The following is a 17,364-nucleotide window of genomic DNA, read 5'->3' on the forward strand; positions in this document are numbered from 1 at the left end:
GACCTCAGCAGACATACTTCTTAAGGTACTTCAGACGAGCAGTCGACCAGACATGTCCCTGTACGTGCTTCAGGGTACTGTGATCTGTGAGTGATCACAAGGGGAGCTCCAACTCCGGTTCTCCTATTTAAAGACCAATAGTAGGCCTAATTATAGAACAACCCATTGGAATCCATTTCTGTTTCTCCCAAACAAGCCTCACACACTGACTTACATCTACATGCATGGAATATTGATGGTTTGATTAGAAAATATGTTTTCAATTAATCTATTATTGTTCTCGCACTCTTACGCTGACTTTACCAGCATATAAAAAGTTAGGTGTCTGACAAAACTAATAACCACGACAGGATATTTATTGATGTAGTACTTTTCAAAACAAGTAACTGCATTGTATTCAAAAAGGAAAATCCTAAAAATATAAACCTAATTACAAGACTACATTGTGCAGAGAATACAAACAAGAAAAATGTTTCTAATCACAAGCATTATTCAAACACTAAAGGCAAATATATTAAAAACATTGAAGTATTTCTTGAATAAACGCTATAATATAGTCTGGGGGAAGCTAAATACACAATGTATACTTCTATACTGACAAAATATAACCACTTTAGACATCTGATATCATGGTAAGTGTTCCTGCTTTTGGCAGTTTTTACTGAAAAAAAACAACACCTTGAGGGACTATTTAAATTATTATTTTGTTGAACTAATTATATATACTTAACCCTGAAACAGTATAATAGTCGTACCTTGTAAAGACAATAATAAACTAGGAAATAGATTATTGTAAGACTTCGATAGTGTAATAGCACCATCTACCTTACATATTGTGTCACTACAACAATGCACAACATTTGTCAATGGGCTAGGGCTGCTATGCAAAGTTACAGGTACAGGTTACACGTTAAGGCTGGTAACTCAGTTTCTCCGGTATTCAATTTAGGGAAAAATGACCAAAAGATTTCAAACCAAAAAAAAGATCGTAAAACACTACTTGTAATTGTCCCATCGTGAAACGGTGAGCTAGCATAACAATGATTGGGTAAAGTATTACAATTAGATAAAGTTTCCATTAAAAAGTACTTAAAGCCACATCCCTGGATTCCGCACTTTCTTTGGTATATGACAGAAAAAACCTGTGCCTGGAAAACTTATTCTTGTTCAATCTATTCGTCTTTTCGCTGGAAGTAATTACTTCCGGAACATATGACATATTTCAAAATAAAGGTTTGACTTGCACTTCGAACACTAAAATGGAAGATACATATGATACAAATCTTTGTACCTTTTCATTATCAAAATATAATAAATACATTTATTGTTCTTTTTGATCGTTTTGATGTGTGACATGGGCCGTTTCCTGGCGCCTCTCGTCTTATATGACCGGTCCTACTGAGAGTACTCATTTGCTTCCTGGTCAAGTCAATGGGGCTTCGACAATGACATTGGTTGGACTAAAATTGCACCAATTCTTCAAGGGATTTGTGTGAAATTCTATGCTTTAATAGTCTTTCATTTGGACATACATTGAGATATCCAACATGTCACAAACTTCCACTGGTTTTACGGAGGAACGTCCACCTGGGGCCCAGGTAGTCATCTTATAACGTAACATAATGAGCAAACCCTTCAAGCTTCTGGCTTATGTTTTCTGGCAATAGACTGAGGAGGTTGGCTGATGTTATTCAACCTTCGTTTAATTTTGACGTGCTTGTGCCTTACTGTGTTGATGTTATCAGATAGCCAATGCAAGCTTTGCTAATTGGTCCTGCTTGTATCATGTAGGGGCCAATGGGCATGGACTACGTTCCCACAGAAGATGAGAAAAGAGTATTTAAAGAATGCAACCACGAAAGTTTTTGGTACAGGTGTAAGTTTATCTGATGTCCGCAGAGGGTGACGCGTATACATCTTATTCAATGAATGTTATAAACATGTACCAGGTGTTCAATGATTTTTTTCCCTTTGCCCATTTACAGCTGTGCCCTTCTCGGCTGTCAGTATTGCTCTGACTCAGGTCTTAATTACTAGAGGTAAAACAATATGAATTATTTTCAATGAATGTCAATGAAATAGGAAAATTCACATGAATATACTCCATTTGTCATATAATTGCAAAAGTATAGATTAATAGTAAAGCAAGCAACAAAGAAATAACCAAGCAACTGTTTTTAACCCTTCTGAAGGAACTCTTATCGGTTCACCACGGTTCGGATCTTTGCCCAAACTAGCCTGTAAGTGAATTGCAGGTGCCTTTCCCTTTACATTATATCATCCCAGAGTTATTCTATGGAGTAGTCACTTGGATTGATTCCGTCTCCCTCTAGTTGCTGGCTTTTGTGGCTACCTAGCGGGCAAGATGTCCTACATGAAGACTTGCCAGGAGAAATTTAAAATGCTGGACAACTCTCCACTTGGAGAGGCGCTCAGGAAGAGGACTGGCTTTCCTTTAACGTGAGTAGCCCTAAAACCTCTTTAGCCTCCCATTATTTGCCTGACCGTGTAGTTTTGCTTTTTCCGCCCGATACTCCTGGGTCATTACATCCTCCCATCTGCTCTTTCCCTCGCAGTTCCCAGAACCCCCAGACCGAGATGAGTGACCCTGATGCCCAGTCATTTTCGACCAATTTCCAGCAATCAGATTCCAATAGCCAAAGCCAGATGCCCTCCAGCACCAGGGATCAGGGATATGGATACAGCCCAGAGTCCTCCGAGCAGATGGAGAGAGCAGAGGACTACAACCGTCCAGGTAACCACACAAACCAATGGAAGTCAGGTTTTGCAACTTCATGATGCACTATCGCTATGGCTGTACGTCTGTAAATTTTGTTCTATCAATAATATGTTAACGTCAGGAAATAGAGCAACTCTCTGCTACCTCTCAACATGGTCACCCCGGACTGCCGTTTTAACCTCAAATGAATACACATATGAGAGGCTTTCAACCATATCCTGATACACTCAATCTGTACTATGCATTGATCCCTAAAGCAAAGCATGAGAACTTTCCAACCCCTTTTCTCTATGAATCATCTCCAGAAGCGCCAGTCCAGTCTTACCTGGGGGATGAGGAGCCCATGAGGAAGCCTAACATCCTCTATGAAGACCTGAGGAGCAAGAACAGGGAGAACTATGAGGTCACACTGACCCAGAAGGCTGAGGCACAGCTCAAATCTCCAGCCGCCAGGGAACCAGAGAGGTCTGCACCACAGAGAGCAGGTGAGCTTTGACACCCGGAAGGGATAGACAAATAGGAAAAAAAATTAAAAAAAGATAGAAAGCTAGGTTAGGATTTTTCCACTGGGCTTTCCATGCTACTGAATATGTATTCTCAGTAGTTGATATATATATGCCACTTAGTGGACACTAAGTGGCATATTCCAATACTGAGCATACATATTCAGTACATATATTATGTTTCCAGCTCAAGCAAAATGAATGCCTTGTCCACAAAATCCTCAGTCCCCCACCAAGTCTGTTCGTCCCATTTGTGACCTTTTGCTTCAGAATGAGCTTAGATTGTAAGGTCAGAGGAGAAAATTAAGTGGTAGAAATTTAAATAATTGTAATGCTTCTTCCTAATTTGATCAATTTATTTTCAAAATGTATAAACACTGACACTATACTTTTGATTATTCAGAAATTACGATTGTCGAAAAGTAACCATTGGGTCAAATCTATCATATGTTTGGCTTTGACTGATAACTGGTATTTGATAGCCAATTCTTCTTCTCTTCCAGTCAAGAAGAACGCCTATGGAGATTCCTGGGAAGACTGAAAATGTATGGAATTTATGCATGTCAAGCACTGGTATCGAATTTACAAATTAGAGGACATGTCAGAAGTTACCTGAAATACAGCTTGGATTGATGTCTTTGTGAGTTAATAAATGAAAACATTTTGTAAACAATTTGTCCTAAATAATATTTTGGAAACAACTTTGTAGAGCAGAGATGGATTACATGCATTGAAAGACTGCAAGTTTTGCAATGTATGTAAAGTTTTACATGTCTACTCCAATAAAAAAAAAAAAAAAGGAAAAACATTTGCAATATAAAATAATCTTCAATATGGTCTAATGTTACTGAAGCAAGCCAGACAAAATAATAATACTACTTAGAAACAATGCGTAGCATTGACTTGGATGTCATGTCAACATAATTGCGCAGGTCCAATGTGCTACTGCTAGAGCTAGTGACTACTGATGGCCATGGCCATGGCATGTACTGTGATCATGGCTATGGTTGTAGCTTTGAGTTGTAGTGTGTCCCCCGGGGAACTCAGACCCGAGTCCTTGAGAGGTTGAAGACGACCCATTCACAGCGGCAGCGGGAGCATTGGGCCACCCTTCGTAGTACATCTGGGGAGAGGTGGTACCCATGGCAACGGCACTGGACATCGGAGCGTATGCTTGGACCGGGTACGACCCGGGTGTTGGGTTGAATTCAGGAAGGAGCGTCTTCCGCCGCTCCTCAGGGGACACGGGTACGTGACGGACCCCAGGAATGTTCTTTAGAAACTTGAAAGGCGCCGACTTCTCCAAGACCGATGCTCTGGCCTCCGACATGTCCAGTACGGAAAGCCATCCCTTACCGTACACCCATCCGATCAGAATGGCAATGATGTTGCAGGGGAGCACAGTGTGGGGAATAAATAAGAATGTGACTATGAGAAAAACCCAGGGGAGACTCATTGTAGGTATGCTGACACCACAGAAGAAACCTTTGGCCATACGAGTGTGCATGGTGGTCACAGCAACGAGGGCCAGAGCTATTGGCACCAAGCCCTCAGCAGGGTTCTGGGTCGTATCGTGTAGGAAGAGATCCAGCAGGGCATAGCACAGCCCCGTGCACGTCGATAGAGTTACGAACAAAAACAGGAATCGAACAGTTCCAACGCCTTTTTCGAAACTGCCACAGAGCAGCATCAGTACTCCAATGTTAAGAAGAAGCTGGACAGATGTCCTGTGATAGAAAGGGTAAAGGAAGATCCTGTGCACCTCTCCATTCAGAAAAACATTGGCACCCACACTAAAGACGGCCTCAGTTAAAATGAAATATTGTTTGAAGGTAAATAAGAGGCACGATAAAAAGACCACCACAAGTATCCCGCTTGTGACTTCAGGCGTTGCATCTTTGAGAGTCTGTAAAATCATTTTTTGACTTATGATTGAGTTACCGTAAGATAAACAATATCCAGTAAATAAGCTCCCACGGATGTTTCACAGAAGTTTCCCTTTCAGGCAGAAGTCGGAAGTTGAAAAGCAACAGACTATATTCATTTAAATTATATTTCTGTGTGGCTTAGCTTTCAAAGTAGTGTTCTCACACATACTTGATAGATTGAACTGCAAACGATGGACACGATCGACCCATTTACAAACAGAAAGCGGAAGAAAACAATTCGTCTTCTTCTTCTTTTTTTCTTCTTTTTGGTTTTATTGGCAGTTGGCAAACAAACATGTGCATTACCGCCACCTACTGGTTTATTTATGCGTCTTTATTTACTATTGTAACCCTGAGTTACCCGGATTTCATATTTTCTTTATCAAATGTGTTTCTTTTAGATATCCAAATACGTGCCTATAGCATCTATCTCCTGACCTCTTCCTTAATATATTCACCAACTCATATCTTTCTTTAATTTCTGCCAACTTATCCTGCATTTGTCGTCTCTCTACTTCATACTTCCTACAGCTGTTCATTACATGATCTACAGTTTCCTGCTCCTCACAATGATCACACCTCCCTGTGTCATGTTTTTGAACAATAAATAGCGATGCATTTAGCCCTGTATGTCCAAATCTCAGCCTTGATATTACGGTTTCTTCCCTTCTGCTCCTTCCTGTTTCCCTGGCCTCTCCTACTTTCCTCTGAATTTTATAAAACCACCTTCCCTTCCTCTCCTCCTCCCACCTCTTCTGCCATTTCTCCTTCATTTTCCTTTTAATTATGTTTTTACCCTCCATCTTGCTGATATTTATACGTAATTCAATTTCCTCACATTTTGTTGCCTCTTTTGCCACCTTATCTACCACCTCATTCCCTCTCACTCCAATATGTGCCGGTACCCACACAAACACCACTGTTATACCCATCATCTCTATTCTATATAAAATCTGTTTTATCTCTATTAAAATGTCCGGCCTGCTATCCGACTTACTGCTCTGTAGACTGGTTAAAACTGAACTTGAGTCCGAACATATTAAAACACTTACTGGTCTAGTTTCCTCTACCCAATGTATTGCCAATAAAATTGCAATCATTTCTGCTGTATACCCCGATACTTCATCACTGACCCTTTTACCCACCCGCACCCGAAACTCCGGGACCCAAAATGCCACTCCTACTTTACTTTCTGCACTCTTTGATCCATCTGTATATATCTTTACATACCCATAGAACTCATCAATATACTCCTGCACACTTATGGCATTACAAACAAACTCTCTATCTTTATTTTTCCTTTCTAAAATTGTCAGATCTACTGTAGCATCTGGAAGAATCCAGGGTGCGAGTGCTGGTATTGGTACTGTTGGACTAAACTGTATCTTTTCAATTCCAATTTCTTTTGCCCTCTGCACTGCTGTCCAACCAAAATTCCTAACTTCCTTTTTCTCTTTTTCCCAACTAGGTTTTAACGTGTCTTGCGCTGGATGTTCCTTGCTATGTCCTTGTAAATGCACCCAGTATGTCAGTGACAATTGCAGCCTTCTCAGATCAATAGGCATGACCCCCATTTCTACCTGCAGCGCAGCTATAGGTGTTGTTTTAAAACCGCCTGTACATAAACGCAATGCCTGATTCTGTATCCCTTCCAGTTTCTTCATATGTGTCTCTGCTGCTGCCCCATATACCACACTCCCATAATCTATAAACGCTCTAATTAAACCATCATATATACCCTTTAGTGCCACTCTATCCGCCCCCCACTCTTTTCCAACTAGACACCTCATTATATTTATAACCTTTTTACATTTGTCCACAACCTTCTGAATGTGTATATTCCATGTTAACCTTTCATCAAACCACATTCCTAATAACTTAAAGTGTTTTACTCTTTTTAGGTCTTGTTTATAAAGTTTTACTTTAATCTCATCTCCCACTCTTTTCCTGGTGAAAAACATTATGTTTGTCTTCCCTACCGAAAACTTAAAACCCCATTTATAAGACCATTCCTCCACTCTATTGATTGCCTCCTGTAATTTTTTAACAATGAATTTCAAATTTTTCCCCCTCTTCCATATTGCCCCATCATCTGCAAATAATGAAAAACCCATACCACTCACTATTTCTTCAAAAACGTCATTTATCATAATGGAAAATAATAGTGGACTAATTATGCTCACACTTCGTCTTCGACCGTGTTCTTCATTTAAATCTGTGACGCCAGTACGTTTCGCCCCCTTCCGGTGTCGCGTTGTACTGCGGCGGATGTTGATGTTTTGTTTTGGAGCCTACGAAACGATGTGAGCTGACGTCCCTGGGATTCATATTTTGGTCTTTTGTAATTGTTTCTCGATACGGTTTCTTCTGTTAGTCGGCATCGTGTCTCTCCCGGCAGTTGTACCGGGAAGCGCGAGGCCGAGTCTTGCGATGATGGAGGACTTTGATGAGATCTATGAGGAAGAGGAAGAAGAGGAGGACGAGGACAGGGCCGCAGAAGAGCAGCTCCTAAAGTACGCTCCGGACCCGGTGGTGGTGCGAGGATCCGGCCACGTCACTGTGTGAGTCACCGGCGAGGCTTGCGGGGAAAGGCAGTGGTCCCAAGGATGTGTCCGAAGTCACTTATTTTATATTTAAGTTTCACTTTGGCACAGAGAAGATGTTAGCTTCTGGCTAACTGTATCAAGCCTACAAGTTAGCATTAGCTCTCCTTGCTTAGAGGACTACCCCATTACCTTTAATGTAGCTATCATTAGCCATCTCTAGCCTTGTATGCTATACATATAGCTAACGCGTTATCTTGTCTGGCATTATATTGTCCAATATGTTGAGATTTATTGTGAAGGCGGCAAAAGGTCTAGTTGTGTTCCTCGCTTGTGTCTTGCTGTTGCCACCAGCCTATTATGTTTCCTGCAGTATGTTTAGCCTAGCATACCCTGTGTTGTCATCATTGTCATCTGTTCAAAAAGCCGGCCACGGGCAAGTTTTAACGTCATCCTACTTCTTATCCTGACAGATTTGGACTTAGCAACAAATTCGAGTCAGAATTCCCATCGGCGCTTACAGGAAAGGTGAGCGTTTGGTTTCATTGAGATTTACTCGTAATCAAATTCTAACCAATATTTTATATTTTATCTATGTATATACAGTTTTTTATTATAAGGTTTGAAACATATTGGGCAAAAATATGTAAAGCAGACATCTTGTTTGTGGCTTTCTTAAACAGCTAAATTATTGAGTCCAGCTCAAGCAACTATCTATCCTAAAGCACATTAATATATAATAAATATATCTGTAGTATTCTGATACCAAACAGCAAATATATACCACCCAAAGGAATTGTGAATATCATCTCTGCACGTACAATGGTAGAATTGTAGTGTGGGTATGTGTATGTGTGGGTTCACGTTTGGTCTGGATGGTGGCCTGTGTTGTCAGGTGGCCCCCGAGGAGTTCAAGGCCAGCATCAACCGTGTGAATGGCTGCCTTAGGAAGACCCTCCCTGTGAACGTCCGCTGGCTGCTCTGTGGCTGCCTTTGCTGCTGCTGCACCCTGGGCTTCAGTCTGTGGCCGGTTATCTGCCTCAGCAAGCGGGTCAGACACACACACAAGTCCATTCATACACGCACGCATTTTTACACACACATATACAATCTTACGCATGCACACATGACCACGCCAGGCTCACCACATTCATGCATGCATACATACTGACATACATACATATACACACGCAAATATACGCACGCACTCGACATACATGCACACACACTTAAACACTTAGACACTTACACCTACACACTCCCACACATACACTTTTCATCTAATCATTCCATAATTTCACAATTAATTACTAAACAAAGACCAACGCTACCAACATAATGCTCCTATGCTCCCAAAATGGCGGCGGTCATTGCGCTGTGACGTTGCAGTGATTTTGGATTTATGACCATTTTGGCCACAGTTTTAAGCCCTGCATTATAGCAAAGACAATACGGTAACATGTAATATCCTTCTAGGTGGATGACTGTAATTTACCCATATGCTATAAAATTGGGATAAATTATTCTCGCCTAAGTTGTAATAAAACTGTATTTATAGATTTTTTAATTAAACTGGCGGAAATCGGTAGATACACTGTACGTTTATGGCTCTTGATCTGTCTCTGATTGTCTTTTCCAATGTTTATGTTAGTCTGTTATCTGGCAAATAAGCAGTACACCAGTGGGATCGTATTCCGTCCTTTGACATGCCTCGTATTTATATGGACAAAATATCCTGTGACTCTACAAAAATATGATGGTTTAGCTTAATCTCATTACATGAGCAAGGTTCAACTAAACATAGTAAATGGAAGAAAATAATCTTGTTACAAAGTGCGTTCTTTTTTTTTATCTGTGATTGTGTCCCCTATCTTAGACACGGAGATCCATAGAGAAGCTACTGGAGTGGGAAAACGGCAGACTTTACCACAAAGTAAGTTAATGTGTCTGTGGTTCAACTACAGGTCATAATCGTCCGAATGATGCCACAGCATATATAATCTGCCTGATGTCTTATCAAAGGACATAAAACATATTTTACTCAAAGACAAATTAAATCCTAGTCTTGAAGTGTCTGAAGAAAACTGGACGATAAAGCTTTGCAGCATATCTCTAATCTTTCCATCTGCTCTCTCTCTCTCTGTCTCTGTCTCTCAGCTATGTTTGCATTGGAGGCTGAGTAAAAGAAAGTGTGAAAGCAACAACATGATGGAGTATGTAAGTATTTCTTTGGTTTGGTCATCATGAAGACCAGTGCGCTTCACTGTCCTGCATGCAACGGCACCTCGTGTGTGTGTTTGTTCAATCGTTTGTTTGCTATGCGATGACAAACCCAAATGGATGTGCTATAATATGTGGTGTGTCCATCTTTTTTTGTTGTTGAGCCCATTCATGCTTAATGAACACATTTCTTCTCTGGCCACAAGCCTTAGTATCAGCCATTCCGCACAATATCTGACAGCTATTTCTCTTTGCATCCCCAGGTCATCCTAATAGAGTTCTTGCCCAAGATACCGATCTTCAGACCAGACTAGTTGTTGTTGAGCCCACCCCCCCCCCACCCCACCCCCCCATCTCGTCAGCCCAGCGCCTTCACAGAACCACAGTGGCACCCTGTGCTTCCTGATGAAAAAACCTTCCCCAAAGGCCACCCACATTTTATGTTTACAGGGTGTCACCTACTCTCCCTTTCTACTCTTTATAGCCACCCTCACGGACACCTTCTTAAGTTGTTTACAAATCTGACAAGCCTATGTTCTAAGTTATTTTTGACTGTTCTGGAGGAACCGTGTCTGGCCCAGTTCAACTGCACGGTGCGGTTCTCCGTCCAGGGAGCAGGGAGGCACTGATGGACCGGCGGCTTGAAACTCAGAAACCGGAACCTTGTCATTTCCCCCTCCCCTCCTGCAAGACACAATCAGAATTTGATGATGATGGGGCAGGGGGGTCTGTCCAGAATCTCTGTTTTTGTTCATTATGCCAACGACTCAACTTCATCTAACAGAACAATAACAACACATGATATCATCACAGAGCAGAATTTCCCGGGCTAACCCCACCCCATCTGCAGATCCTCCTAGTCAACGCCGGACGCAAGCTAAAAGGAACAAAGTCGGACAATGCGACAATGGCCTCCCTTTTTAAATGTATTTTACGGTAGTGAACTCCACTAGCTAGCTGCATAGCTTACGGTCGACAGCCCCAACTTGAGCCCATTAGCCTCCTACTTCCTCTAATCCACTGGCCCGAGCCCCCCATCCCTTCCCCCTGTGCGTTGGAGGACGAGAGTCAGCCTAACCCTAGTGACAATCACAACGTATCGACCGCACTCCCCCTGAAGGGGGCGAAAGACCGATGGTATTCTTCCGAGACAATGAAATGTTTTGGTTTTCTTTCCAACGCTGGCCCTGTCTCGCCGAGTGATACTGTCATCACTTGCTGCCTAACAACCGTTGCTATGAAGCAGCGGCAACACAAGATGAGGTCAACGGATCCTTTCGGGATGCGGGACCAGAACATTGTTGTTTTTCTGTACCTTTTATAGTAACCTCCCCAGACGCGCACCTGAGGGCAGGGGTGTGCGTCTGGCTGGTGAGGTTTGGATCGCATATGGGTTAGGATGCATATTGTGTGTGGGTGTGGTGTGTGTGCGCGTGCGTGCGTGTGTGCACAGGAGAAATGTTAGAAGACAATAAAACCCGTAGAACTTGTCTCTGCCTACTAGGGTTTCGGTCCTCAACACGTAGGTTAGTCCTTAACGATCTCGTGAGTTTAATTTTGTGATACCTAATCTCAATGTGCACATGAAAGAGTCTCTGCATTTGTAATCGCTTACTTGGCCTCCATCGACTGGTACAAAGCACTTTGTATCGGCGGTCTCCTTTGAGGTCATGGCAACACAACCTGCACAGTGATTCTCTCCTCCCTTTTCTCAGGCACCCTCGCCTGCTGTGCGTGCGTGTATGTATGGGACCGGGGGGTCGTTGGATGTATTACATTTTAGAAAGTTATTATTTTTTTTAAGTTACTGTTAATGTTTAGTTGAGTCTTCACCCGCGTGGACGCCACAGCACAATCAAGAATCTGAGTAAACGTCATAGATTCCATCCACAGGCGTTGCTGCCGTCTGCACAAGTTATACTGTGGTCATGACCTGCCCTTCAGCTCCCCGCTCCGGTTTGACCTCTCGTCATCGGCCTCGGGTCACTCGGCTGTAGTGATTGTATGGGTCGCACTCAGGGCGTTTTTGTTTCATCTAACTACACGTGTAGTTTTTTAATGTCTATCCTTATCGATGGATACATAAAAAGGATGATTTCTAACCCATTCAAAGTAAAGAAATACGTTTTTTGTAAGTGTCATAGATACATTACCTGAATTATAGACTTAATAACTCACTGTAAAAAAAATATTTTTACGTTGAAATATGCCCAGTAACAAACAAGTTCTTGCCTTTTTGACGCCATTAACAGCAAAAAATGACTAAAAAACATATATTCCAATGTGAACCAGGCTTTTCTTTTATTATTTTTTGTTGCCCTGGTTTGTGTTTTTCAAAGTCCGAGCAGACTGAATGGCCACTGGGTTGCCTTGTTAATCATCACTCTCCGTTCACATTTAGTTCTGATGTTCTCCAAGAATCAAGATGTAAAGCTACGTGTGTGTCTGTGTGTGCGTGCGTGTGGGTGTGTGTGCACAAAAGGTATCGGTGCATCCGAGATAGTGATTGAACCCTGTCCATTATGTGAGTCAGTTTTATATAATCCATAGTGTTCTGACCGAGACTTTGTGTGTGTTCATGGGAGACGTGTAATATATGTATGTATGACACAAAGTTTATGTACAGTAATAAACTACCCATAAACAAGACCATGCTAGTTTCTCCTCTCCACCATCACATCCTTTATGCACAAGATTTGTTCATAGTTTCTAGGTTTTAAATCGATTAAAATCGTAATATTATCTGTAGTTAATCACAAAGTTATGTTCAAAATGCACCGTAAAGGATATTTTTCAAGTTTTTAATACTCTCAAAATCTAAAATATGCTTGCTTTATGCATATGTATGTATGTTTTTTATTGGTGATTGTGAAAAAAACAAAACACAATGTGTCAAACCTTTTTTTCCAGCATTTACACAAATCAAAGGACAAACAATCCAGGGACCTACAAAGGTCAAGCATTTACCAATATGCTCAAATCCCGACTCATGGCAACTAAAACGATGATTGGGAAGATCCTTGATGATTGCTGTGCTGCTGTGGGTCCCACTGATACCTGCATCCTTATTTTATATAGAACAGTGATTGAGTGCGCATCACTAAACCAAGGTATATGAAGGGGAAGGGATGGTTTACATAATCATCATGCAGTTACTGACATGGGAGTGCTGTGTGTGTGAGCCCCTGAATCACTGCGCACTGTCATAGTTGAAGGTTATGTTTTTGTCAATATCCCTCCCAGTGTTCAAGTTGCCTCATGTGCTGTGTTTGAGCCTGTTCCTGTGTTTGAGTTAAATGGATTATTAGTTAAGTAATAATCCATTTAACTGGTGGGATTAATGTGTGTGTGTGATCCCTGCTGATTGACTTGCCAAATGGCGGCTAGGTGTAAATATCTCTAGCGGACCACGCCTTGGCGGCATCCCCCTGTCCATGGGAGTTTTTCTTCTCCTAAGTTAAGCTTGTTTAGTTAAATGTAATAACTCACTGGTCTTCTGTGTCAAACCCTGTTCAGATGGCTATATTTGTCAAAGCAATATCAATATCAATGTTACTGGCCAGCCGTAACATAAGGGGGCTCGTATGGGATCTACCCCAAAATCTTCCAGGCCAAAGACTAGACCCTTCACTGAGGCCTCAGTGGCCCACTAGACCCTTCACTGAGGCCTCAGTGGCCCACTAGACCCTTCACTGAGGCCTTAGTGGCCCACTAGACCCTTCACTGAAGGCCAATATCCACCGGAATCGGCACGGAAGCGGCACGGCAGCGAACCGGTCACCGAAAATAATAGAAACCATTAAAGTCACCGTAGGCTTTTCCACTGGATACGGCACCGGCACGGCAGTTGCCGTGCCGGTGCAGTTTGCCTTTGCTCATGAATATTCATGAGCTCACATCGATCCCTATGCAATTCACAGGGTATTGCAATATTATACAGTCTATCTATGGTATCAATAGCTAATCAGTGGCAAAGAAGAAAGGAAAGTCTGCGTCGATGCCTCGCAAGTCCAGTGTCGCGAGTGGGCGTTGCCATGACATCAAGAAATGATAGGTCTGCCGTATTTAATGGGTTATGTGTATGGTTGATTATAAGGTATATATATATTTATATATATATATTAATGTATATTATAATATATATGGTTTGAATATAACTCGTGAATAATATTATATGAATAATTATTATAATTATGCACGTCTTGAGCCATCTGTCGGAACGTGTCCGTGCCGCTTCCAGTGGGGATTGCAGTACGGAACACAGCCGCTTTGCTGCCGTCGCATTTCCGTGCCGATTCTGGTGGAAATTGGCCTTGGGGCCTTAGTGGCCCGCTAGACCCTTCACTGAGGCCTTAGTGGCCCACTAGACCCTTCACTGAGGCCTTAGTGGCCCACTAGACCCTTCACTGAGGCATTAGTGGCCCGCTAGACCCTTCACTGAGGCCTTAGTGGCCCGCTAGACCCTTCACTGAGGCCTCAGTGGCCCGCTAGACCCTTCACTGAGGCCTTAGTGGCCCGCTAGACCCTTCACTGAGGCCTTAGTGGCCCACTAGACCCTTCACTGAGGCCTCAGTGGCCCACTAGACCCTTCCCTGTGAGGACTCTGATTGTTTGCTTCATTCTTTTTGCAGATGGGTTGAAGCACTGGAATGTGTGTAAGTGATAAATAGATGGCTTAAATGTTGCCATATTACAAAAACCTTGTATAACCTGTATAAAAGTAAGTGTGTGTAGTTCCACAACAACAGAGAAGCAGGAGCAGACAGGATATTTGTGTGTGTTTGGTGTCTGTGGGTGTGGGTGTGTCCAGGGTGTGGTCCTCCATACGCCTTCTCTGGGCAGCTGTAGTACCTGAAAGATCCTCACAAAGTAAGTAATGTTCAACAAAGGTTTAACAAACGTCTGTATATATACAGGATATATATACAGACGTCGCTTAGCAACCGAGTACACTGCAGCAACTGCAGAAATAACTCTCGCGGCTCCTTCAGCAGTATCCCAATGATCCCCTCCTAACATCTCTCCCCTCTGGTTGATGACCTCATCCAGGCACCTCTGGACTCCATTCACATCCTGCATGAAGCTCTGAAGGCCTTCACTGGCTTTCTTCTGCTGTACTTCATTGACTACCATCCGTGTGTCTAGAACCGTGTGTCTGCCTGGCACAAATGCTCCCGTTGAGCGGATCTTTTCCATAATAAGCAATACTACACTTTAGACTTCGGACCGCGTGCCGCCCATCATAAAATGACAACATCACCTGAGGACTCAATCCTCCTGCAAAACGCCCAAAACAAGATAGCTTACCTGACTGATGACATCTGTAGACTTTCTGCTGAGCTGCGAAAGAAGGAAGCGATCCTCTCCAGTTTCAGTGAAAAACTCCGGGAGAAGGCACTTTTACTCTCCAGCTTCACTGATCTCGCAACCGATCAATCAAAGCAGATCTCCACCCTCAGTGCAGCCCTCCAGGACATGGTCCTCTGGGACCCATCAGGCATCCGAGCACCTGTCTCCTCCACTCCTGGCCCTCAACCCTGGACGGAGGTCATCGTTCGCGACCGAAGAAGAAGGCACACTAGGGCGGTCAAACCTGATCTGCCCCTTGGAAATCGGTATGAGGCCCTCGCCGCAGTCGAAGCTTCAATCACTCCACCGGCCAAGTCGGACGAACAGCAGGACCTGCCGCGTGCCTCGCCAGCCCAGTCATCACCTCCGGCAACTTCCCACTGGACGCTTGCCAGTGTCCCGGCGATTGGGGCTGCTCCTCCGGTCGATTCCTCCCTGGGGGCTGAAGTTATCTCCAACGGCTGTCCAAGGGTTCCTCCGGTGAAGCATCCGTCCGTCGCCGCATCTACCATCCAGTCCGATCAACCAGGCCAACAGCAAAATGGATATTTCTCATCCCGGCGAAGACTGCTGCAGGAGGCAGTCTCCAGGCGATCGGCACCTTTTCCCACGGTGCCTCCTGAGGCGGAGCCCGATAGTGCCTCTCCTCTCCAGCCCTCGGTGGAACAGCCGCTGCAGGGAGCCTCTGGAACCACTGCCACCACACACTGTATGCCCGGCCCCAAGATCCCAGTCACTCAGCCACTGTTCCCAACATCCACTCTGATGATCGGCGACTCCATCACTAGACATTTGCGCTTCCTCAACGTTATCACGCGTTATATGCCAGGCGCCTTGGTTACTGATGTCCTGGCTGAGCTCCGGGATATGCTACCAACACTCCCATCTACAATTCGGAGGATTATCGTCCATGTCGGGTCAAATGACTCTGCTCGTTGTCAGTCAGAGCTCACAAAAACTGACTTCAGTGCTCTCATTAGCTACCTTAAGCAGTGTGGTAAATCTGTATTTGTCTCGGGTCCGATTCCGAACTCTGGATCTGGTCATCACTGACACTGCCCTAATAAATAACATACAGGTCTACGATCTTGGTGTATCTGACCACAAGGTGGTCTCAATGGCCTTTACTTTTATGCTGCCTTCTACTACACTTAGGCGTCAAATGTCTTTTCGCAACTGGAAAAGAATTGACGCAGCCACTATGAGCATGGATCTCCAGCTCATCACCTGCCCAGCATCTGCATCAGCGGATGAATTAGTGGAGATCTATAATACCTCACTGAGCAGTTTTTTTGATCTCCATGCCCCGGTCAAATCACGTATTGTTAATTTCTCACGGTCTGCTCCATGGTTCACTCATGAACTGAGGAAAATGAAAACAGCTGGGCGTGTCTTGGAACGGCGATGCAGGCACTCTGGGCTCACAGTCCATAATCTGGCCTTCCGTGAGCATCAAAAGGCCTACTCAAATTCCCTTAAAGATGCTCGCTCACAGTTCTACTCCAGCCTAATAAATGAAAACCCTGGAAACTCTAAACAGCTTTTTTCCACCATAAAGCATCTCCTGAAACCACAACTATCCTCCTCAACTGAAGCTACAGAAGAGCAATGTAACAGCTTCATTGACTTCTTCAGATCAAAGGTCGACAGCATTCGCTCTGAGATGTCCAGCTCTCCAACTCTGCTTCCCTCTGACGCCAACACCCTATCTGCAAGTGTGCTGTCTCCCCTGCATCTTGCTGAGGTTCATGAGAGCCATGTTGAGGAAATCATCAGGAAAATGAAACCCTGTACCTGTACCCTGGACCCCATTCCCACTGCTCTGCTCAAGTTACACATCCCCACTCTCAGTCCTCTCATCACCAAAATTGTCAACCTTTCCCTTCAGTCAGGCTGTGTCTCACCGGCTCTCAAGGTCGCTGTCATCCGTCCCCTTCTCAAGAAGCCCACCCTGGACCCGGAGGTCCTAGCCAACTACCGACCTATCTCCAACCTTGCCTTCCTGTCCAAAGTGCTAGAGAAGGTAGTTGCTTCTCAACTTCAGGACCACCTCAAACACAACAACCTGTTTGAAAAATTCC

General features: G+C 43.6%; 3 protein-coding genes across 3 annotated transcripts; 2 read left to right on the top strand and 1 right to left on the bottom strand.

Moving 5' to 3' along the window:
• Positions 1–1,360: 1,360 nt before the first annotated feature.
• Positions 1,361–3,916, top strand: LOC115541102 (OCIA domain-containing protein 1). The gene is made up of 8 exons (XM_030352882.1): positions 1,361–1,598; positions 1,792–1,876; positions 1,986–2,039; positions 2,193–2,240; positions 2,334–2,460; positions 2,577–2,755; positions 3,046–3,225; positions 3,747–3,916. Exons 1-8 carry the CDS (start codon positions 1,548–1,550, stop codon positions 3,782–3,784), a joined length of 762 nt encoding a protein of 253 aa, XP_030208742.1. The 5' UTR covers positions 1,361–1,547; the 3' UTR covers positions 3,785–3,916.
• On the bottom strand, positions 3,446–7,484 carry rhbdd2 (rhomboid domain containing 2). The gene is made up of 2 exons (XM_030352866.1): positions 7,357–7,484; positions 3,446–5,408 (listed from the first exon to the last, which is right to left on the bottom strand). Exon 2 carries the CDS (start codon positions 5,159–5,161, stop codon positions 4,205–4,207), a length of 957 nt encoding a protein of 318 aa, XP_030208726.1. The 5' UTR covers positions 5,162–5,408; positions 7,357–7,484; the 3' UTR covers positions 3,446–4,204.
• On the top strand, positions 7,419–12,583 carry chic2 (cysteine-rich hydrophobic domain 2). The gene is made up of 6 exons (XM_030352891.1): positions 7,419–7,732; positions 8,188–8,242; positions 8,610–8,765; positions 9,591–9,647; positions 9,872–9,931; positions 10,198–12,583. The coding sequence occupies exons 1-6, from the start codon at positions 7,602–7,604 to the stop codon at positions 10,246–10,248; spliced, it is 510 nt and encodes a 169-aa protein (XP_030208751.1). The 5' UTR covers positions 7,419–7,601; the 3' UTR covers positions 10,249–12,583.
• The last annotated feature ends 4,781 nt before the right edge of the window (positions 12,584–17,364 follow it).

The sequence above is a fragment of the Gadus morhua genome, chromosome 3, assembly GCF_902167405.1.
Source record: "Gadus morhua chromosome 3, gadMor3.0, whole genome shotgun sequence".
Lineage (NCBI taxonomy): Eukaryota > Metazoa > Chordata > Actinopteri > Gadiformes > Gadidae > Gadus > Gadus morhua.

Bases quoted from the DNA above. Each gene is read 5' to 3' on its own strand.
- LOC115541102 (XM_030352882.1), top strand. From the start codon at position 1,548: ATGTCACAAACTTCCACTGGTTTTACGGAGGAACGTCCACCTGGGGCC. The intron at 1,877-1,985 runs GTAAGTTTATCT...GCCCATTTACAG, and splicing joins CGAAAGTTTTTGGTACAGGT to CTGTGCCCTTCTCGGCTGTC. The intron at 2,756-3,045 runs GTAACCACACAA...AATCATCTCCAG, and splicing joins AGAGGACTACAACCGTCCAG to AAGCGCCAGTCCAGTCTTAC.
- rhbdd2 (XM_030352866.1), bottom strand. From the start codon at position 5,161: ATGATTTTACAGACTCTCAAAGATGCAACGCCTGAAGTCACAAGCGGG.
- chic2 (XM_030352891.1), top strand. From the start codon at position 7,602: ATGATGGAGGACTTTGATGAGATCTATGAGGAAGAGGAAGAAGAGGAG. The intron at 7,733-8,187 runs GTGAGTCACCGG...TTATCCTGACAG, and splicing joins GGATCCGGCCACGTCACTGT to ATTTGGACTTAGCAACAAAT. The intron at 8,243-8,609 runs GTGAGCGTTTGG...CTGTGTTGTCAG, and splicing joins CATCGGCGCTTACAGGAAAG to GTGGCCCCCGAGGAGTTCAA.